General features: G+C 35.7%; 1 protein-coding gene across 1 annotated transcript in view; it reads left to right on the top strand.

The window, feature by feature from the left end:
• MSH4 (mutS homolog 4) overlaps positions 1 to 23,752 on the top strand; it is a 93,926-nt gene that overhangs the window by 18,924 nt on the left and 51,250 nt on the right. Inside the window, exons 7-8 of the mRNA XM_055084514.1 lie at positions 1,449 to 1,621; positions 8,782 to 8,849. Of these exons, the coding sequence (XP_054940489.1) occupies positions 1,449 to 1,621; positions 8,782 to 8,849 (241 nt within the window). The remainder of the gene's footprint in view (positions 1 to 1,448; positions 1,622 to 8,781; positions 8,850 to 23,752) is intronic.

Genomic DNA, 23,752 nt, shown 5'->3' with positions numbered 1-23,752 from the left:
GCCGCTCCGCGGCATGTGGGATCCTCCCAGACCGGGGCGCGGACCCGGTTCCCCTGCATCGGCAGGCGGACGCGCAACCACTGCGCCACCAGGGAAGCCCTCCTTTCCTCTCTTAACCCAGATTCAATATGTCAGTAAATCCTCCTGACTCAGCCTTTAGAGTACATACATATTCTGGATCACTTCTTAGCATTTCCGGTGCTACAAACCTAACCCATACCTCCATCATTTTAGCCTGGACTACTATATAGTGTAATAGCCCCTAACTTGTCTCTCTGCTTTCTTCCCCTCCTACAATTAGTCTATTCTCAACCTAGTGGCCAGAGTGTGATCCTTTTAAACCAGAAATTAGATCTTGGAACTTTCCTGCTTAAAATCTTCCAGAGCTCCTATTATATTTAGAATGTAATTCAGACTCTACTGTGGCCTACAAGGACTTCTGTGTTCTGGTCTCTTTCAACTTCTTCATTCATGTCCCTTAATTCTTACCCTCACTTGCAGTGCTCCACCAACTTTGGTCTTCTTTCTGGTTCTGGAGCCAGAAAGACTACCTGGGCTTAAATTGCTGTTCTGTTTTGCCCTTTTAAACGGTAACTCTTTTCTTGTTCACTTATTTGGAAACCTTGGGCAAGTTACTTAATTTCTTTGTGTTTCAGTTTCTTCCCTTATAAAATGTTAATAATAGCATCTATCTCATACCATCATTGTTAGAATTAAATAAGTTAATATATGTAAAGTGCTTAGAATAAGGCCTGGCACATACTTTGTGTTCAGTACATGTTAGCTATACTCACCATCAATTGTCATCATTATTCCCATCTCATCATCATCTTGGCATGGATGCCTTCTTAACTCAACTGCCGAATATACATACAGTCTTTCTCAACCATCCTAACTAAATCAACCCTCCTGGTCATTCTCTGTACAGTCCTGTTTGTTTGTTTGTTTGTTTTTAACAGTTTCTGTACCTGATAATATTTTCTTTCTTTCTCTTTTACTTATAATTCTCTAACTTCTTAAGTTAGAACAGAGTGATTATATTAAATACTCATTTTATCAGTGTAAAAGTTCTCTCTCCCCTTAAGGATGTGTTGTTGATATCTTGCTATTATTGATGGAATGCCATGGACTAGAATATTTTATATTAGTCTGAGTATTGTAACTGATCTATGAAAAAAGCCATTAACTAAATGCAAGAAGATTCTGTCGATCTTGTTAATCAAAGTGTGCTTCACTGACTGACAGCATACCTGAGAGTGTATTTGGAACGTAGATTCTCAAGCCTCATCCCAGACCTACTGAATTAGAATCCTCATGTGATTTGTATGCATATTAAAGTTTGAGAGTCACTACCGTAGATTATAGGATTATTTTAAAAGTTAAATTATAGTTTTATTGGATTTTCCTTTTTATACTTAATGAAATTTTCCTAACTTGTGTTTTTAAAGGAACAATCACACACTCTTTGGTGTTCTAAATTACACTAAGACTCCTGGAGGAAGTAGAAGACTTCGTTCTAATATATTAGAACCTCTAATTGATGTTGAAACCATTAACATGAGGTTAGATTGTGTTCAAGAACTGCTTCAAGATGAGGAACTCTTTTTTGGACTTCAGTCAGGTAAATGAATATCATCTACTTTTACAAATACAAATTTTTTAACAAAATACATTGTCCTCTTAAAAAGATACCAGTCCTGTTGGATTAAGGCTCATCCTAATGACCTTATCTTAACTTGATGACATCAGCAAAGATCCAATTTCCAAGTAATATCACATTCAGATACTAGGGTTTAGGATTTCAAAGTTTCTTTTTGGGGGATACAATCCAACTCATAACATGAGGTAAGAGAATTGCCCTTGACATCTGTTCACTAGCATGGCAGTGCAATTTTCTTCTTAAATCTGTAGGTGGAGGGGCAGTTTATATGCACTGATCCGAGTCCAATTCCTGCTTTCTAGCAACTTGATCTGTTTTCCGTAACCTCACTTCCCCAACCTCCCCTCCTGTTGCTCTGGAGGTCTAAACAGAAGTGGTACCTGAAAATCTAGAAGGCATTTACAGCCTTTAGGTTTTCCTAAGTCCAATTCTAAATACCTTTTAATTAGTATAATTTCTTCAAAATTCTGACATTATACTGACTGTGACTCTGCATTTCCAATGTTGTTTTGTATATTCATTTTTTTCTATATATTCCTGTGTATTTTGTGAGGCTTTGGGAATGGTACAAAAAGGCCACTTTTTAACTGGTCAACCTTGTTCACAGCAACACCTTATCTCTCTTCTTCCGTTAAACATCTTGGTGAAAAACAAATTTTCTGCACACACTATCTTCTCTTCATCACTGCGTCTTAATCAATCAGTCTTGTTTCTGTGCCCACTCCTGCACTGAGACTGCTCTTGTCAAGGTCACTATAGCAGATATTGTTGGTTCTCTGTCCAGATCTTCTTGAGTCTCTTTTACCTTTCTGTGTGCCCCTTTTCCCTGCTATGTGAGCTTTTGCTTCTAATGGACTGTACCTGGACTCTCTTTAGAGGCCTGCCCTCAGGCTATTAGAGAGCTTTGCTCTCAGGCACAGAGTGCCAAAAGTGCCTTGAGGACCTTAAATGACTGTTGTGGGAGTATGAAAGCCCAGCTGTCTCACACTGTTTTGGCAAAAACCATGAATGTAATTTAAAGTCCACAAGCCTTCTACAGGATCGGTTGAAGTTACCTTCCATAGGACTTTGCCTGAAATTATACTTTTGCTTGGCTTTTTTTCTCTTTCCTGTCCTTCTTGTCTTCTTTATTGGTTTCTCGTGGAAGCAAATTCTTAATATATTACTTGCACGTGAATCCTCATCTCAGCGTCTGCTTCTGGAGCACCCAGCCTAAAACATTCACCCGTAGTCTCATTGTTTTTAAATGTAACGGACACATATTAGTTCTCCTATTTGAAATCCAACTTCTTTGGTGCTGCCAAAAATCTCTCCTTATTGAATTACTGCCTTTCTTTGCTTCTGTGATTATACAGTTCCCTAGTTTTCTTCCTATTTCTTTGGAGTTTCCTTTTTTTAAGCTCTGTCACTCATTTCTTTAATGAGTTTATGACTATCCAGTCAAAACCAATGGGGTATCTCCCTTGTAATGTTATCTTTACTATTTCCAAATAGACTACAGGACTGTATACTGTCTTGGAATATCTTCAGCAAGCTCTGTCATTGATCAGGTAACAGAGTAAAAACCCCAGAGTCCTTTCTTTCAAATGGAAGTGAGAATGACTTCTGAGTCTTCTTTTTAGGCTTGTTTTCCTTTGCTCGTTCCCTAAATGCTATGGCTCTTCAAAGGTATGTCCTAGGTTGTCTTTTTACCCCGTATATTCTTATTATATGATTTACTCACCTTCTTGGTCTTATAATTATCATTCACGTATTCGTAACTTCCAAATTTACGTCTCATGCCCAGATATCTCTATAGACCTTCAGTCCCATATATCTTATTGCCTACTGAGCACTTATTAGATGTTCCTTAATCACCTCACATTTAATGTGTCCAAACTGTGCCATCTTTCCTTCTAAATCAATCCCTTCTGATTTCAGAGAATAGCTCTACATCCAAGCTGTTTACCAAACCAGATACCTGGAAGTCATTCTTGACACTTCCCTTCCCTGAAATTAATCATCAAAATCTGCAAAGTCTCTTTTCTATATATCTCTTGCATGTTTAGCTTCTATTCCCAATGCTGCTGCTCCAGCCTGGGGTACCATTTATCTATAATCTGATTTATTGCAGCAGCCTTCTGTTTGGCTTCCTCCTCCAGTCTTGTTCTTTACAGTCTCTTCTCTATATGAGAACCTGAGAGATCTTTTGAAAATATAAATCTGAGCATATTACTCTTCATTAGCTTCTTGTTGTTGATGTAACAAAGAACCTCAAATTTAGTGGCTTAAAACAACATGAATTTATTATCTTACAGTTCTGGAAGTCAGAAATCAGTTTTGCTGGGCTAAAATCAATGTGTTAGCAGGTCCACCATTTCTTCTGGAGGCTCTAGGGGCAAAACTGTTTCCTTGCCTTTTCCAGTTTCTAGAGGCCATCTACATTCCTTGACTCATGGCCCTTCCTCCATCTTCAAAGCCAGCAGAATAGTTTCATCTCTACTTTCTGACCTCTGCTTTTGTCCTTATATCTTCTCTCTTTGACTGATCCTCCTATTTCCCTCTTTTTTTTTTTTTTTTTTTTTTTCTTTTTTGGCCACGCGGCTTGTGGGATCTTAGTTCCCTGAGCAGGGATAGAACCTGGGCCCCTGGCTGTGAGAGCACAGAGCCCTAACCACTGGACTGCCAGGGAATTCCCCTGCTTCCCTCTTATAAGGACCCTTGTGATTACTTTGGGACTAACAAATAATCCAGAATAATCTCTCCATTTCAAGATGCTTAACTTAATCCCATCTTCTTTACCAGGTAACATGTTCAGAGGTTCCAGGGATTAAGATGTGGACATCTTTGTGGGGCTACCACATATCCACTTGCATAAAATCCTTCATTCTCTTCTCATTACTTTTAGGATAAAATCCAAACTCTTCTGGATGGCTATTTCTTTATCATCTCCCACAGCATCTCTTGTTACTCGTCACTTGCCATTCTGCCTTCTAGTATAATTGAACTTCTTTTAGTTACTTGAACATATCCTGTCTCATGTTCTGGCTTTAAAAATTTTTTTAATTTAATTTATTTCCATTGGGGTATAGTTGATTTACAATATTAGTGTCAGTTGTACAACATAATGATTCAAAATTTGTATAGATTATACTCCATTTAAAGTTATTACAAAATAATGACTATATTCCTTATGCTGTATAATATATCTTTGTAGCTTACTTATTTTATACACAGTAATTTGTACCGCTTAATCCCCTACCCCTCTCTTGCTCCTCCTCCCTACCCTCTCCCCATTGTTAACCACTACTTGGTTCTCTGTATCTGTGAGTCTGTTTCTGTTTTGCTATACTCTTTCATTTGTTTTGTTTTTTAGATTCCATGTATAAGTGTTTGTCTTTCTCTGCCTGACTTATTTCACTAAGCATAATACCCTCCAGAACCCATCCATGTTTTCGCAAATGGCAATATTTCATCCTTTTTTTTATGGCTGAGTAGTATTCCATATATATATACACACACATTTACCACATCTTCTTTATTCACTCATCTGTTGATGGACACTTAAGTTGCTTCCATATCTTGGCAATTGTCAGTAATGCTGCTGTGAATATTGGGGTGCATGTATCTTTTCGAATTAGTGTTCTTGTTTTTTTCAGATATATACCCAGGAGTAGAATTGCTGAGTCATATGGTAGTTCTATTTTTAGTTTTTTGAGAAACCTCCATATTGTTTTCCACAGTGACTGCACCAATTTACATTCCCACCATCAGTGTATAAAGGTTCCCTCTTCTCAACAAGCTTGCCAACATTTGTTATTTGTGGTCTTTTTTTTTTTTTTTTTTTGCAATACGAGGGTCTCTCACTGTTGTGGCCTCTCCCGTTGCAGAGCACAGGCTCCGGCCGCGCAGGCTCAGCAGCCATGGCTCATGGGCCTAGCCGCTCCGCGGCATGTGGGATCTTCCCGGACCAGGGCATGAACCCGTGTCCCCTGCATCAGCAGGCAGACTCTCAACCACTGCGCCACCACGGAAGCCCTGTGGTCTTTTTGATGATAGCCATTCTGACATGTGTCAGGTGATATCTCATTATGGTTTTGATTTGCGTTTCTTTGATGATTAGCAGTGTTGAGCATCTTTTCGTGTGCCTGTTGGCCATCTGTATGTCTTCTTTGGAAAAATGTCTATTCAGGTCTTCTGCCTATTTTTTAATTGGATTATTTGTTTTTTTGATATTGAGTTATTTGAGCTGTTTATATATTTTGGATATTAACCCCTTATCGGGTATATCATTTGCACATATTTTCTCCCATTCAGTAGACTGTCTTTTCATTTTGTCAGTGGTTTCCTTTGCTTTGCAAAAGCTTTTAAGTTTTATTAGGTCTTATTTGTTTATTTTTGTTTTTATTTCCTTTGCCTTAGGAAACAGATCCAAAAAACTATTGACCATTCATGTCAAAGAGTGTTCTGTCTATGTTATCTTCTAGGAGTTCTATGGTGTCAGGTCTTACATTTAGGTGTTTAATCTATTTTGCGTTTGTTTTTGTATATGGTGTGAGAAAATATTCTAATTTCATTCTTTTACATGTAGCTGTCCAGTTTTCCCAGCACCATTTATTGAAGAGACTGTCTTTTCCCCATTGTGTATTCTTGCCTCCTTTGTCATAGATTAATTGATCATATGTGCGTGGGTTTATCTCTGTTCCATTGATCTGTGTGTCTGTTTTAGTGCATATCATGTTCTGGCTTTTGCACTCTGTAATATTTGTCTAGAATCTTTTCTCTTTCTTCTTTGCAACCTCTTCTCCCAAGCTACTCTTTAGCCAACTGCAGTTCATAATTTACCATCCTAGTTTAGATGTCACTTCTTCTAGAAGCCTCTCTGACTCCCCAAGTCTATATTAGGTATCTTTTCTATATGTTGTCTGTAGTATCTTGTTATGGCACTTATCTTACTGTATTGTAAGTGAATGTTTTGTTGGATGATTCCCATATGCATCTAGGACATAATGGGTGTTCATATTTGTTAAGCTATTGATTTATTATTGAACATGTTGAAAATTGTATTCTGTTGTTCCAAAGATTATAATGTTCTATATGATGAGATTTTAATGAAAAACTTGGATTTTATTTGAAACTTTAGTTTTCATATATTTTAAGTTTTATAATTCCTTATAACAGAAAGTTTTAAATTGGCATCTACAAATGTTAAATATTTTTATATTTTCTTTATCTTGACAGTTTATAATTTATCTTAACATGTAATAAAATAGGGGAACAGGAATACAGAACAAGGGTAATTTTTATAGTTTATTAAAATATGAGAATGTGAACCTCATTAAAAGTACAGTACATACTTTCTTGTAGGCATTCTACAATAGGGATGAAAACATGAAGATTAAGTTATAAGTTTTTGTCCTCAGGGATCTTACATTCATGTTAGAGACACAGAACTCTAAATAAATAAATATGATACAGTGTGAAAAACACAATAATAATTTAATATTTTGTGGAAACATAGAGGAGGGAGCTGGGATAAATATAGAATCCAGGATTCACAGAGATAATATTTTAGCTCTGTCTTAAGGGAATGAGTAGGATTTTGACAACAGGAGAATTCTAGAAATGATACTCAAGACAAAGGGAACATGCCTGAGCAAGGTATGTTGATGTGCATAGGAGTAACAAAAATGTTTTTTGGATGCAGTGGCTGGGATAAAGATCCAGTATGGGTGCTGCTGACTGTGATCTTGAGCAGTCATTACTTTCTAGGTACACTTGTTTTTCTGGGAAGTTGAGGAAGGTAGAGTTAACATAAGCCTCTGCAGTTATACTTAAATTGTTATAAAAGAACTTGCTGTATTTAAGGCATGGCCAATAGTTATTTATGACTTGAAGCTTTGGGGAATGGCAGGAAATGAGAATTGGGGCTAGTTTATGAAAAGCCTTTACATAATGCTAAGAAATTTGGATTTTATCCTGAAATCAATAGGGAGGTGATGATTCTAAACCAAGAGAGTAATATATATGGTCAAATCCTTATTTTAGAAACACTGTTTGTTTGTTACAGTAGATTTGGGGAGAGGAAGAAGGAAGAGACTGAAAAAGAGAAAGGCCAATCTATGTGAGGACTTAAGAGAGTCTGACTAGTGGACTCACATATAAAATGTCATGGTAGTATAATAGTATAACAGTATAATAGTATACTCAGCCTATTTACTCTAATTTTTTAACCACAGTTTTAACATAATTACCATAGAAGTGGTGATTTAGAAAGGGGCACAGCTCTAGAGGTAGGCAAACTGAAGAACATCAAAAGTTTGAATAAGAAAGAAGTGACATAAAATATTTGTATTTATTTCTTTTTTTTAAAGGATAACAGTTTGGGGCCACTTTGTGAAAGTATCAATAAGTTTACACAAAAACTTTTGAGATCACACATTACAATGATGATAATAACCATGAGTCATTAAGAAATAGTTACTATAGTTTAAGGTAAAGAAAAAAACACCTGGGGACATTTAAAAGGGATAGATTCCAATTATCTATACATATACTTTTATAGTGTACATGAAGCTGGAAAATGAGTTGAGAAGAATAAAATAACAGTTTTGAGCTCTGGTATGCGCAAGGTACTTTACACATATTATTGCACTTAATCCTCACTACAATCCTAGGAGGAAGATGTTATCATCCACATTTAAAAGATGAGAACAACTAAAGTTCAGAGAAGTTATGTAACTTTTGGAAGGTTATATGGTTAGTGGTTGAACTATGCTTTCAAACGAATCTTCTCTGATCTTTTAAGTATCATGTAGAAAAGTTAGAAGTCAAAAAGGTGGGAAGAAAATTATGATAAGCAACATCTAAAAGTTAGAGAAGTAGAGTTTCAAGAAGGAAGGGGTGATCAACAGTGGCAAAATTTGAAGACAAGTTCTGAGTAATCAAAATTAGGAAAAGACCACTAGAATTTATTATTTTACTCCTGGTAATTGTAAGATAGATGAAGATAATTCAAACAAATAATATTTGCAGGTAAAACTGTTCTATTTTATTACTTGAGGATAATATTTTACATAGTGTATATTTTAAAACTGTAACATAAAGTTTAACTGCTCATAGTTTCTGTTTGTTTGTTTCAGTTATAGCAAGATTTCTTGATACAGAGCAGCTTCTTTCTGTTTTAGTCCAAATTCCAAAGCAAGACACGGTATGTTTATGTATAAATTATATGTTATATTGTTATACCTTATGTGATACAACTTGTCTTAATATGATGTAACAATTGGAAAATATGAAAATCTTTTGGAAAAGTACTTCATTATTAATATCTGGAATATAATGCCTTTTTAAAGGAAATGTTTTTCCTCAGTGTATTATCATATATGATATACTTAAAATTAAAAGTTTCTTAGGTGAGGAATTGGTGTATTTTCATTAATCAAATATTTACTTAAAGAATTTGGATATCATTTTCAAAAACCTTAGATTATAATAATTTGCTTAATAAACTAGAGAAAAATTGTTTTAGTTCCAAAGGTCCTTTAAAAGGTGATCATTATGTGAAGTTTGATTTGTCTTCAAATATGCTTAACATTTAAGAATGAAACGAAGTCTTTGGATATTTTACAAATTTAAATACTTAGTGCCATATATACAATGGAATATTACTCAGCCATAAAAAGAAATGAAATTGAGTTAATTGTAGTGAGGTGGATGGACCTAGAGTCTGTCATACAGAGTGAAGTAAGTCAGAAAGAGAGAAACAAATACTGTATGCTAACACATATATGTGGAATCTAAAAAAAAAAAAGTGGTCCTGATGAACCTAGTGGCAGGGTAGGAATTAAGATGTAGACATAGAGAATGGACTTGAGAACATGGTGGGGGAAGGGTAAGCTGGGACGAAGTGAGAGAAACATTGACATATATACACTACCAAATGTAAAATAGTTAGCTAGTGGGAAGCAGCAGCATAGCACAGGGAGATCAGCTTGGTGCTTTGAGATGACCTAGAGAGGTGAGATAGGGAGGGTGGGAGGGAGGCTCAAGAGGGAGGGGATATGGGGATATATGTATGCATATGGCTTATTCACTTTATTGTACAACAGAAACTAACACAGTATTGTGAAGGAATTATATTCCAATAAAGATCTATTAAAAAAATAATAAGTAAATACTTAGTGCCTATAGGCACATTCTATAAAGAAAGTAATAGATGGTTTTCATTCTTCCATTTAAGGTGAATTGAAAAATATTTACTTTAATGAAATACATGTACAGTTGACTGTTGAACAATGCAGGGGTTGGAATGCCCCCTCCCTGCCCCCCATACAGTTGAAAATCCATGCAGGTGTGTAACTTTACAGTCAGCCCTCTGCATAGGAGGGTTCTGCGACTGGATTGTGTCATACTGTATTTTTTGAATAAAATCCACCTATGAGTGGACGGACCCGCACCATTCAAACCCATGTTGTTCAAGGGTCACCTGTATATTTTTGCTCATGTGCTTAAAAAGGAAAGACGTCTTGTACATCAGTAAAATTTGATTACTTTGCAAATCCATTGAAGGCTTATCTGTGTTTAAGAAGCCTTTCCATATTGTAGAGATAATACTCTTAAGGTTCATTTACAATAAAAACATTATATGGAAAAGTTTTGGCTGTTGGGCAGGCAGAGAATTGGAAGTTTCCTTAAATAATTGAAACACCTTAAAATTCAATATATGCAAATGAGAGGTAACCTAAAACAACTGATGTCTGGAACAAAATTAGTTGGTTTCATACAATGAGGTTAGAAGCATTCCTTCCTCTTCAGTTTTCTCATAGTGTTTGTGTAGAACTGGTACTATTTCTTCCTTAAATGTTTGGTAGAATTCACAAATGAAGCCATTAAAACTTGGAATTTTCTTTATAGGAATGTTTTTGACTCTAAATTCAACTTCTTAAATATTTAATAGATATGATGCTATTCAGGTTACCTGTTTCTTCTTTTTTTTTTTTTTTGGCCACGCAGCTTGTGGGATCTTAGTTCCCTGACCAGGGATTTGAACCTACACCCTCAGCAGTGAAAGTGCAGAGTCCTAACCACTGAACCACCAGGGAATTCCCAGAATATCTTACTTTTAATTAGAGTGTTTATTTCATTTGTACTTAATGAGATTATTGATGTTTTGATTTAAATCTGCCATCATGGTCCTTTTTTTCTCTTTGCTTTCTTTTCCTTTTCTTCTGCCTTCTTTTGGATTAATTGAATATTTTTTATGATCCCATTTTACTCCTCTGTTGATTTATTGGATAGATCATTGTTTTGTTATTTTAATGGTTGCTTTCAGGTTTATAGAATACATCTTTAGCTGAATTCAGTCTACCTTCAAATAATATTACGTCACTTCACGTATGGTATGAGAACCATAGAGTAGTGGCAACAAAAGCAAAAATAACACAAGTTGGGAGTACATCTAACTAAAAAACTTCTGCACAGCGAAAAAAATAACCAATAAAATGAAAATGTAACTCCAGAATTGGAGAAAATATTTGCAAATCATATATCTGATAAGGAGTTAATATTTAAAATATATAAAGAACTCATATAACTCAATAGCAAAAAAACAAACAATCTTATTAAAAAATGGTCAGAGGAACCAAATAGATATTTTTCCAAAGAAGACATATGAATGACTAGCAGGTGCGTGAAAAGGTCTTCAGCATCACTAATCATCAGGGAAATGCAAATCAAAACCACAATGAGATATCACCTCTCACTTTTTTAGAATGCCTGTCATCAAAACGATGTAAGATAGCAAGTGTTGGTGAGGATGTGGAGTAAAAGGAACCCTTGTGCATTATTGATGGAATGTAAATTAGTGCAGCTAAATTTATGGAAAAGAGTATTATAGCAGTTCCTCAAAAAATTAAAAAAATAGAACTACCATATGATCTAGCAATCCCACTTCTAAGTATATATCCAAATGAAATAGAAGCAGGATGTCGAAGAGATATCTGCACTCCCATGTTCATTGCAGCATTATTCACAATAGCCAAGATACAGACACACACACACAGACACACACTGGAATATTATGCAGTCGTGAGAAAGAAGGAAATACTTCCATTTGTGGCAACAGGGGTAGCATTGAGGGCATTATGCTAAGTGAAATAAGCCAGACAGAAAAAGATAAATACTGCCTGGTTTCGTGTATGAGAAATCTAAAAAAAAAAAAGCAAACTCACAGAAAGAGAGAGTAGAAAAGTTGTGGCCAGGGCTTGCAGATCAGGGAAAAATAGGAAGAGGTTGGTAAAAGGGTGCAAACTTTCAACTATAAGATGAATAAGATCTGCGGATCAAATGTAAAACATGGTGACTATAGTTGATAACACTGTATTGTATAATTGAAATTTGCCAAGAGAGTAAATCTTAAATGTTCTCACATACAAAAAGAAAGATAAATATGTGAGGTGATGGATGCGTTAATTAACTAGATGGGGGGATCCTTTTGCAATGTATATGTACATCAAATCACCACCATGTACACTTTAAATATCTTATAATTTTATATGTCAGTTATACCTCAATAAAGCTGAAAAAGAAAACCTTATGGTAGTGTGCTGCCATTCCTCCCCTTCCTCCCACTGGGCTATTGTCATATATTTTATTTCTACATATATCACACAGCTTATTTTTTAAAATATAACAGCTTTATCAAGGTAGGATTCACAAAGCATACACTTCACCCATTTGAAGTATACAATTTAACCATGTTTTGTATATTCATAATTGTACAACAAACACTACAGTCAATTTTAGAACGTATTCATCACCCCAAAAAGCAACGCTGTACCCATTAGCAATCACTTTCCATTCCTCCCAATCCTCTTCCCCCCAGTTCTTGGCATTTCTAATCTATCTGTTCCTTTAGATTTGCCTATTCTTGACATTTCATATAAATAGAATCACACAATATGTAGTCTCTTATGTTTGGCTTTTTTCACTTAGCATAATGTTTCAGGTTAATTCATATTGTAGCATACATCAATATTTGATTCTTTTTATTGATAAATAATATTCCATTGTATAGATATAGCACATTTTGTTTATCTGTTCATCAGTTGATGAACATTTGAGTTGTTTGCACTTTTGATTATTAATAATGCCTCTATGAATATTTATATACAAGTTTTTGTGTGGATGTAAGTTTTTGTTTATCTTGGATCTATACCTAGAGTGGAATTGCTGGGTCATATGGTAACTATGTTTAATTGTTTGTGGAACTGCCAGACTGTTTTCCAAAGTGACTATCATTCTACATTTCCACCAGCAGTCTATGAGGGTCCCAATTTCTCCACATCCTTGCCAACATTTGTTATTATCTGACTTTTTGATTCTAGTCATCCTAGTGGGTATGAAGTGGTCTCTTGTGGTTTTTATTTGCATTTTGCTGATATGACTAATGATGTTGAGCACCTTTTCTTGTGCTTATTGGCCATTTGTATATCTTCCTTGGAGAAATGTTTACTCATATCCTTTGCTAATTTTTGATTGGATTGTCTTTTTATTATTGAGTTTTAAGAGTTCTTTATATATTCTGGATATAAGTCCCTTACTGTATATATGATTTACAAATATTTTCTACCATTTATTGGGTTGTGTTTTCATTTTCTTGATATATCCTTTGATATTACATGTTAATTCCCTTCCAGAAGGATGACTATTTAGCTTTCTTTCCTTTTCCTTCTATAAACATGGACACTTCCCTACTTCCCCTCACCCAGTAAGGTTATAACATAATTTTAGTTATATCAAAATGATTATGACTATCCATGCTACACAGAACTGAGCATGCACAACTTTTTACATTTTTCCCCCAAAATTAATAACTTTTTCTTTGTGTGGTTTACCTTGTACTTTCACTAATTCAAGCATAGATGTTTTCACCAATTATCTAAATATCCTTTCAGTATATTCTAAATATCCTCTCAGTATTCATTCATTTACTTCAGGTACTCAGTCAATTTCAACCTCTGGAAGATGTCTCTCCCACAGGTTTCAAACTTGTTCCAATCTGGATTGGTTACCTCTCTTTCGCTAGTATACAGCTATGACCCCAGATTTCTCTTCAATATCATTGTCTTTCCTGTATTGGATCTCTCTCTCTTTTTAAAAAATATTTATTTATTTATTTTATATTTGGCTGCATTGGGTCTTAGTTGTGGCACACAGGATCCTCCACTGTGGCGCGCAGGCTCCTTGTTGCAGCACATGGGCTTCTCTCTAGTTGTGGCCCACATGGTCAGTAGTTGGCGGCACATGGGCTTAGTTGCCTCTCAGCATGTGGGATCTTAGTTCTCCGACCAGGGATCCAACTCATGTCCCCTGCATTGGAGGGCAGATTCTTAACCACTGGACCATCAGGGATGTCCTGGATCTCTTGTTTTTTATATCCCAAGTCTTCCTCTGTTTTGACTTACTCTCTTCTTTTCATGGAGCACATTTTTTAGTAACTTTGTGAGAAAGAGTGAGACTTTATATGTCTGAAATGTTTTCTCATTTCCTCATGTTTGATTGATAGTTTTGCTGAAAATAGAATTCGTCAGGAAGTAATTTTCCTTCAGAATTTAGGAGGCATTTCCCCACTGTCTCGTAGCTTATAATGTTCCTATTGAGAAGTTGAAACCGTTGAGACTCCTGAATTTTGGATATGACAGACATATTTTCCCTCTCCATTCTCTGGAAGCATGTAAGACCTTTTGGTTTCAGCATCTTTAGAAAGTGAAAATAAAAATTAAATAAAATCTCAAATCTTCAGAAAATTTGCAAGTACGTTACAAAGAACTTATTTTCCTGAAAATTTTAAGAGTTAGTTGCTGACATGATGCTCTGTCACTTTCAAATACGTTAGTATTTCTTACAACAAGGATATTCTCCTATTCAACCACAGTAAACCTTCAAAATAAGGAAATTAACAATGATAATACCATTTAATAACATTTAATCCTCAGACCCCATTCAAGTTTTTCCAATTTTGTCAATAATATCCTTTATTATTATTTTTTAAGATGTATTTGTTATTTATTTATTTTATTTATTTTTGGCTGCGTCAGGTCTTAGTTGAGGCATGCGGGATCTTTTGTTGCGGCGCACGGGCTGTTGCAGTGTGCAGGCTTCTCTCTAGTTGTGGCGTGCAGGCTCCAGGGCACATGGGCCCTGTAGTTACAGCAAGTGGGTTCCAGAGCGTGTGGACTCTGTAGTTTGCAGCATGCAGGCTCTCTAGTTGAGGCGCGCATGAGCTTAGTTGCCCCACGGCATGTGAAATATTAGTTCCCTGGCCAGGGATTGAACCTGCGTCCCCTGCATTGTAAGGCAGATTCTTTACCACTAGACCACCAGGGAAGTCCCGCCAGTAATGTCCTTTATAGAAAAAGGATTCAGTTAAGAATCAAGCATTGCCTTTAGTTTTTGTGTCTATTTAGTCTTCAATCATGACCTTGACACTTGAAAATTACGGGTATGTATTTTCGCTCAATTTGGGTTTGTCTGATGTTTCCTCATCATTAGATACAGGTAATATTTTATTATAGGAAAGAATTAATTATCAGATTATACCTGAGAGCAGTCTCTTTGTTGTCACCTTGTGTAATGTGTAGTATTACACAGTCATACATATTCATGATTTAGTTTCGCTGACTATAAGAATTAGTAATATACCATTGACCCTTGAACAACATGAAGCTTAGGGGTGCTGACCCCCTGCAAATTGAAAATCCTCATATAGTTTTTGACTTCCCCCAAACTTAACTATTGATAGCCTACTGTTGACTGGAGTCCTTACTGATAACATAAACAGCTGATTAATACATATTTTGTATATTATATGTTTTTATACTGTATTCGTACAATAAAGTAAGCTAGAGAAAAGAAAACGTTATTAAGAAAATCATAAGGAAGAGAAAATACATCTCCAGTACATATGTGTATTTATTGAAAAAAATCTGCGTTTAAGTGGACCCATACAGTTCAAACCTGTGTTGTTCAAGGGTCAGCTGTACATGTTTTTGCATTAGACTGTTTCTGGTTATATTAAGAAAGGAATATCAATTTAGCCAACTAGCTGTCTGGGAAATATCTGTTATTAAATAACCAGCTTCTGTAATCAGTTTGACTGTCAGATTTTAGAAAAGCCCAGTGGGCTAAGTGTAAGGTAATTCTGTAAACTGAGAATCTGGAATCTTTTTTCCAGTCTAGAAAAGGCAATCTGTAACTAGCTCCACAAGGTTTTTATGGGCCAGTGTTACTTCCCACCCTTTTTTAGTTTGGGGGGGATCAGTCATAGTTGTACATTTTTTCCTTAACCAGCACATCTGTCCTTTGTGGAGGCTTTTTAAAAAATACTTTCCACACCTGAAACTAACACAACATTGTAAATCAACTATACTCCAATAAAACAGTTTTTAAAAAGGAAAAAAATAAAGTACAAAAAAAAACTTTTCAGATGAGATGTACTAACTTTTAAGGAAACTTAAGCAATATATTGACTTTATACATAATTCATGCATTTCAGTATTCCTTATACTGTTTCTCAGTTTCTGTTTCCTTAGCCATCTGGAGATATATTTTAAATGAGTCTTTTCCTTCGTTTAATATAAGCATATATATATATATATATCTTAATTAAACATTATATTTACTAAATTAATTCAGACTTGTGCTGGTTAAGTTGCATTATTTGCTTAAGCTTGTGGATGAACTAAATGTTCTTTTGGCTGAATTTTATGATTGGCTTAAACTTCTGAATGAACTAAATGTTCTCTGAAAATTTCCAGTATGGAATTGTTTTCTTAAGGTGAATTCTCATATTTTCTCTTTAAGAATATTGATTTTAGAAAATGCATATTTTCTGATCATAAGTATTAATTGAGAATAAAACTTAAATTTATTATATTAATTAATCCAAATGTCTTTTCTTTTTATGCAGTATTTATAACCTTACAATTTAATGTATTGCATTAAGAATGTTTGTGTTTTCCATTATAAACATCCAAAATACTTCCTGCAACATTTGAAAACTTTGATATCAAAGAATTTTTTTCAAGTTTTTACCCAAGTTTCTTTGCTTTGTTTTGAATAACTTTTAATTTTTTTCCATTGATTTCAGACTGCCATACAGAGTATGTAGTACATGGCTCCTTCTTTAATTAATTCAACAAGTTATTTTACCAGGCATTGTAATGAGTGCTAGGGATACAGTAAGAAGTAAATCTCTAATCCAAAGGAATTTATAATTCATTTTGAGATTTTGGTTAAAAAAAAGCAATTACAGCATAGTATTATCAGGAACTGTAAGGGATCTGATATTCTCCCCTACTTGCAAGCTAACAAGTTAGCCTGCCACAGTTTCAAAAATGCTGACAAAAGACACAGACTCCTAGATCAGAGAGAAAGGACTTTGTACTCACAATAGCAGTATCCAGAGTATCAACATTTTCTTGCACTGATTCCCCAAGCTCCTTTTCCCACAGGGCGATGTGAAGAGGGCTAGGTGATACCTGCACATACAGAGTTTTACAGGAGAGAATTGCTGATCTTAGGGAACCTGAATCTTTTATAATGGGCAGTAAGCATATTTGCCTGCTATTGTGCAGGGAGGCACCATCTTTATCTTCTGAGACTGTAAGCAAACCTGCCCTTTGCTCTAGAAGGAGACACTATATCTTTCAAGGCTATTCACTATATAAACATCCTTGAAAAGTCTGTCCAGAACAAAGGCAGTCAGTGCCTTTGCTCATAAGATATGCAAAAATGCAAAAGGCCAGTAGAGAATTGTCTCCCAGTTCTCCACGAAGAAACTCTTTCTCTTCTTGGCTTTGAAGAAGCAAGCTGTAAAGAGACTGTATTAGTGTTCTACTGCTTCATAACAAATGACCTCAACTATAGCAGCTTAAAACTACACATATTTATTATCTCACAGTTTCTGTCAGTTAGGAGTCTATGCATATCTTAGCTTGGTTCTCTGCTTAGGGTCTTACAAACTGCAGTTAAGGTGTCATTCAGGGCTGGATACTCATCTGGAGTACTCATGTGGTATGGGCAACACTTAGTACCTTGCAACTGTAAGATTCATTGCAGTTTACTTTTTCAAAGCCATTAAGGTAGGAAGAGATTGGAAGGAGAGACAGAGAAAGAAGAAACAGGAAATCACTAGTGATATAAGAGGTTAAGAGAGTACCTGTGTAAATATAGTAAGACAACTCCTCCACAGCAGGATTTCTCAAACTTGGCACTATTGACAGTTGGGATGGATAATTCTTTTACTCTTCTGTGCATTCTAAAATGTTTAGCAGTATTCATAGCTTCTACCCACTAGATGCCAGTAGAATCCAATTGTTATACCCAATTGTTACAGCCAGAAATGTATTCAGGCATTACAACAGTGAACACCCATGTGATGACCACTCAGGTAAAGGAACAGATATTGCCAGTACTTCAGAACTCCTCTTCTGTTCCTTCCTGTTCATTATTCTCTACCTCCCTCCAAAAAGAAACCACTTTTTATTAATTACTTTTTTGTTTTTCTTTATAACTTAGTTTTACCTGTTCTTTTAAAAACTTTAAATATAAGGAGTTATTCAGTGTGTATTTTTTATATCTGGCTCTTCTATCCAACATTGTGTTTGTAAGATTTAGTCATGTTGTTGCATGTAGCTGTAGCTCATTTATTTCCATTGCTATATAATATTCCACTGTATGAGTATGCCATTATTCAGTTCACTGTTGTTGGACTTCTGAGTTGTTGGCAGGTTTTGGCAATTAGAAATAATACTGCTTAATCATTTTATACCTGCTTCTTAATAAAATTTTGGACATATTTTTATTGGGTACATAGGAATGGAACTTCTGAGTCTTGAGATGTATCTTCAACTTTAGTTGAACTTTTGGCAAACATGATGTTTGCCAAAATGTTTTCCAAAATGATTGTACTAATTTACAGTCCCATTAGGAGGGTATGAGAAGTCCCATTGCTCTTATCCAAAACCTGATATTGTCAGTTTAAAAGTCTTAGCCATAGTCGTTGGTAGATAGTACTATTTCATTGTGGTTTTAATTTGCATTTTCCTGTTAATGAGGTTGAACACCCTTTCATATGTATATTGACCATTTGACTATCTTCTTTTGTGAAGGTCTTGCCCATTTTTTAATTGAATTATCATCTTTTATGTTTTGTAGAGCTGTTTATATAAGCCCTTCGTTGCTTCTGTATTGCGAATATCTTCTCCTACTTCGTAATTGGCTTTTTTTGCTCAGTATTGTGGAGTAGACATTGTTGGTGTGCCACCCACATGCCCTTGGCATTCACTTTCGTGTATGGAAGGCATCTCACTGCAAGCAAGCTGAAACTTTCTGCCTGAGGACTTTATCTGGCCACAGGAGAGACTAGAGAGTAATCAGGGAGTTGCTGACCCAGTGATAGGTCTTGACGAATACTAAACTGAAGTTGGTGGATAAATGCCACATTTTCCTTACCTCTGGAAGTAGTTTCTGAAGCTTACTTTACACCATCTCTGAGAGGTCTCCAGCAGGATTGAGCCACAGTACCATACACTGGTAACCGGATCATCATTACATCCTATATTGATGTTCTTCCCTTGCCTTCTTACTTCCCCACTCTCTTGCCTATACTTCCTGGAATTACTTTTCAAATAAATTATTTGGTTTCTAAAAATTGGTTTTTGGAGAACCTATCCTGCGTCAGTGGTGTCTTTTGATGAATAGAAATTCTTCTTTTATGATTCATTATTTTGTATATATTATGAAACAATCACCGTGGTAAGTCTAGTTAACATCCATCCCCATGCATAGTTTTAAATTTTTTCTCGTGATGAGGACTTTAAGATCTACACTCTTAGTAACTTTCAAATATGCAGTACAGTGTCATTAACTATAGTCACCATGCCGTATATTACATCCCCACGACTTATTTATTTTATAGCTGGAAGTTTGTACCTTTTGACCTTCTTCTCCCATTTTGCCTCTCCCCCACATCCTGACTCTGGCAACCACCAATCTGTTCCCTGTATTTATGAGTCTGGTTTTTTGTTTGTTTTTAGATCCATGTATAAGTGAGATCATGTGGTATTTGTCTCTGTCTGACTTATTAGAAGTCTTTAATTTAAATGTAGTCTAGTTTATTTTTGTCCTTTATAGTTAGTGTTTGTTGTATCCTGCTTAAGAAGTCTTTACATACCGCAGTGTCTTGATTGTACCCATGGGATTTTAATTTACGGAGATCACTGAGTGATGACATGGAGAGGCTAATGCCATTTAAAGGCTATATGTATATATATATATTTTTAAATCTAAATTTATTTATTTACTTATTCTTGGCTGCATTGCATCTTTGTTGCTGTGCGCGGGCTTTCTCTAGTTGCGGTGAGCGGGGGCTACTCTTTGTTTTGGTGTGCGGGCTTCTCATTGCGATGACTTCTCCTGTTGTGGAGCACAGGCTCAGTAGTTGTGGCACATGGACTTAGTTGCTCCGCAGCATGTGGAATCTTCCCAGACCAGGGCTCGAATCCATGTCCTTTGTGTTGGCAGGCAGGTTCTTAACCACTGCACCACCAGGGAAGTCCAAAGGATATTCTTATTACTTACAATTCCTGAGAAAAGAAGTACATCATGCAGAATCACATGGGGAGGTACCAGGATTACTCAGGAGGTGGAGGATTGGGGGGAAAATATTGCAAAACCCTAAATTACTGCAGTCGTAGGAACTTGTTAGGTGAAAACGTCCCCTATTTGGTAAGAAGCAAAACACAGATGGTGGGATTTGTGGTTGGAGTATTTGCAATGTGATTTTTGTGTGCCCACAAAAACCAGACCATGGGGGAGATGTAAACAACTTGGCCATTAGTTTGAACCTGTGCTTAATGTGTGCCAAATCATCAATTATGAAACTTATAAAAGTTTGGTTAGAATATCCAAGGTAATGAAGATATTCTTCTTTGTTATATTCTAGATGCTTTATTGTTTTATGTTTAGATTTACAGTCCACCTGGAATTGATATTTGTATGTGATGTGAAGAAGGGGCCATATTTAATTTTTTCTTGTACAGATTCATAATTGTATTGGTACCATTTATGGAGAAGACTTTCCTTTGCCTACTGCTCCACAGTCAACCTTTGACATAAATCAAGTGCCCTTATATGATTTTCTTTCTACACTGTATTCTATACCATTGGTCTCCCTGTCTGCCCTTGTGCTGATACCACAGTTTCTTAATTACTCTATTATAAGTTGATACTCATTAGAGTTAGTCTTTCCATGCTGTTCTTCTTCAAGAGTATCTTGGCTATTTTTGGAAGATGTTCTCCTTTGGTAATAGTGATGATAATTGTCGTATGTTTGGTGAATTTTATTTATTTTTAATCTTCCAGTTAGTTTCAGAGATTCATTATAAGAGAGCATGAGATAACTTGTTTTGGGGCTAACAACATTCATTTGAGTATTTCTTCTAAATTGATCCATACAGTCTTGGAAAAGTCCAGGTATTGTGCAATGGGGATATAGGTTAGGAGGCTTCAAAGAGAAATCGCTCATAGCAATACAAGCTTACCTCAGGAAACAAGAAAAATCTCAAACAACCTAACGTTACACCTAAAGCAACTCGAGAAAGAAGAACAAACAAAACCCAAAGTTAATGGAAGGAAAGAAATCATAAAGATCAGAGCAGAAATAAATGAAATAGAGACTAAAAAAACAGTAGAAAGATCAACAAAACTAAAAGCTGGTTCTTTGAAAAGATAAACAAAACTGATAAATCTTTAGCCAGACTCATCAAGAAAAAAAAGGGAGAGGGCTCAAATCAATAAAATTAGAAATGAAAAAGAAGTTACAACTGACACCACAGAAATACAAAGGGCCATAAGAGATTACTACAAGCAACTATATGTCAATAAAATGGACAACCTAGAAGAAATGGACAAATTCTTAGAAAGATACAATCTCCCAAGACTGTACCAGAAAGAAATAGAAAACATGAACAGACCAGTTACAAGTACTGAAGTTGAATCTGAGATTAAAAAACTCCCTCAAACAAAAGTCCAGGACCAGATGGCTTCACAGGGGAATTCTATCAAACATTTAGAGAAGAGTTAACACCTGTCCTTCTGAAACTATTCCAAAAAATTTCAGAGGAAGGAACACTTCCACACTCATTCTATAAAGCCACCATCACCCTGATACCAAACCAGACAACAATACCATAAAGAAAGAAAATTACAGGCCAGTATCACTGATGAACATAGATGCAAAAATCCTCAACAAAATTCTAGCAAACCGAATCCAACAATACACTAAAAGGATCATACACCATATTAAAGTGGGATTTATCCCAGGGATGCAAGGATTTTTCAGTATCCACAAATCATTCAGTATGAGATACCACATTAACAAAATGAAGAATAAAAACCATGTGATCATCTCAATAGATGCAGAAAAAGCTTTTGATAAAATTCAACATCCATTTATGATAAAAAATCTCCAGAAAGTGGGCATAGAGAGAACCTACCTCAACATATTATAAAGGCCATATATGACAAATCCACAGCTAACATCATACTCATTGGTGAAAAGCTGAAAGCATTTCCTCTAAGATCAGGAACAGAACAAGGATGTCAACTCTCGCCACTTCTGTTCAACATCATTTTGGAAGTCCTAGCCATGGCAATCAGAGAAGAAAAAGAAATAAAAGGAATCCAAATTGGAAAAGAAGAAGTAAAACTGTCACTGTTTGCAGATGACATGATAGCAGACATAGAAAATCCTGAAGATACTAGAGCTCATCAATGAATTTGTTAAAGTTGTAGGATACAAAAGTAATACACAGAAATCTGTTGCATTTCTATACACTAACAATGAAAGTTCAGAAAGAGAAATTAAGGAAACAGTCCCATTTACCATCACATCAAAAAGGATAAAATACCAGGAATAAACCTTTCTCAGGAGGCAACAGACCTGTACTCCAAAAACTATGAGACACTGATGAAAGAAACTGAAGATGACACAAACAGATGGAAAGATACCCATGTTCTTGGATTGGAAAAATCAATATTGTTAAAATGACTATACTACCCAAGGCAATCTACAGATTCAGTGCAATCCTTATCATATTACCAATGGCATTTTTCACAGAACTAGAACAAAATTTTTAAAATTTGGTATGGAAACACAAAAGACCCTGAATAGCCAAGGCAATCTTGAGAAAGAAAAGTGGAGCTGGAGGAATCAGGTTCCCTGATTTCAGACTGTACTACAAAGCTACAGTAATCAAAACAGTGTGGTACTGGTACAAAAATAGAGATATATAGATCAATGGAACAGGATAGAAAGCCCAGAGATAAACCCACGCACTTATGGTCAATTAATCTATGACAGAGGAGGCAGGAATATGTAATGCACAAAAGACAGTCTCTTCAATAAGTGGTGCTAGGAAAACTGGACCACCTACATGTAAAAGAATGAAATGAGAACATTCTCTAACACCATACAGAAAAAATAAACTCAAAGTGGATTAAAGACCTAAATGTAAGACCAGGTACTATGAAACTCTTAGAGGAAAACATAGGCAGAACACACTGACATAAATCACAGTAGTATCTTTGTGTATCCATCTCCTAGAGTAATGGAAGTAAAACCAAAAATAAATAAATGGGACCTAATTAAATTTAAAAGTTTTTGTGCAGTAAAGGGAACCATAAAAAAAGAAAAAAGACAACTTACAGAATGGGAGAAAAATATTTGCAAATGATGCGACTGACAAGGGATTAATCTCCAAAATATACAAACAGCTCATAGAGCTCAATATCAAAAAACAGCCCAATCAAAAAATGGGCAGAATGAGGGGCTTCCCTGGTGGCACAGTGGTTGAGAGTCCGCCTGCTAATGCAGGGGATATGGGTTCATGCCCCGGTCCGTGAAGATCCCACATGCCGTGGAGTGGCTAGGCCTGTGAACCATGGCCACTGAGCCTGCGCGTCTGGAGCCTGTGCTCCGCAATGGGAGAGGCCACAACAGTGAGAGGCCCGCATACCGCAAAAAAAAAAAAAAAAAAAAAAAAAAAA

Source organism: Physeter macrocephalus, chromosome 4 (genome assembly GCF_002837175.3).
Source record: "Physeter macrocephalus isolate SW-GA chromosome 4, ASM283717v5, whole genome shotgun sequence".
Taxonomy (NCBI): Eukaryota; Metazoa; Chordata; class Mammalia; order Artiodactyla; family Physeteridae; genus Physeter; species Physeter macrocephalus.
This window is presented reverse-complemented; position numbering and strand designations above follow the sequence as displayed.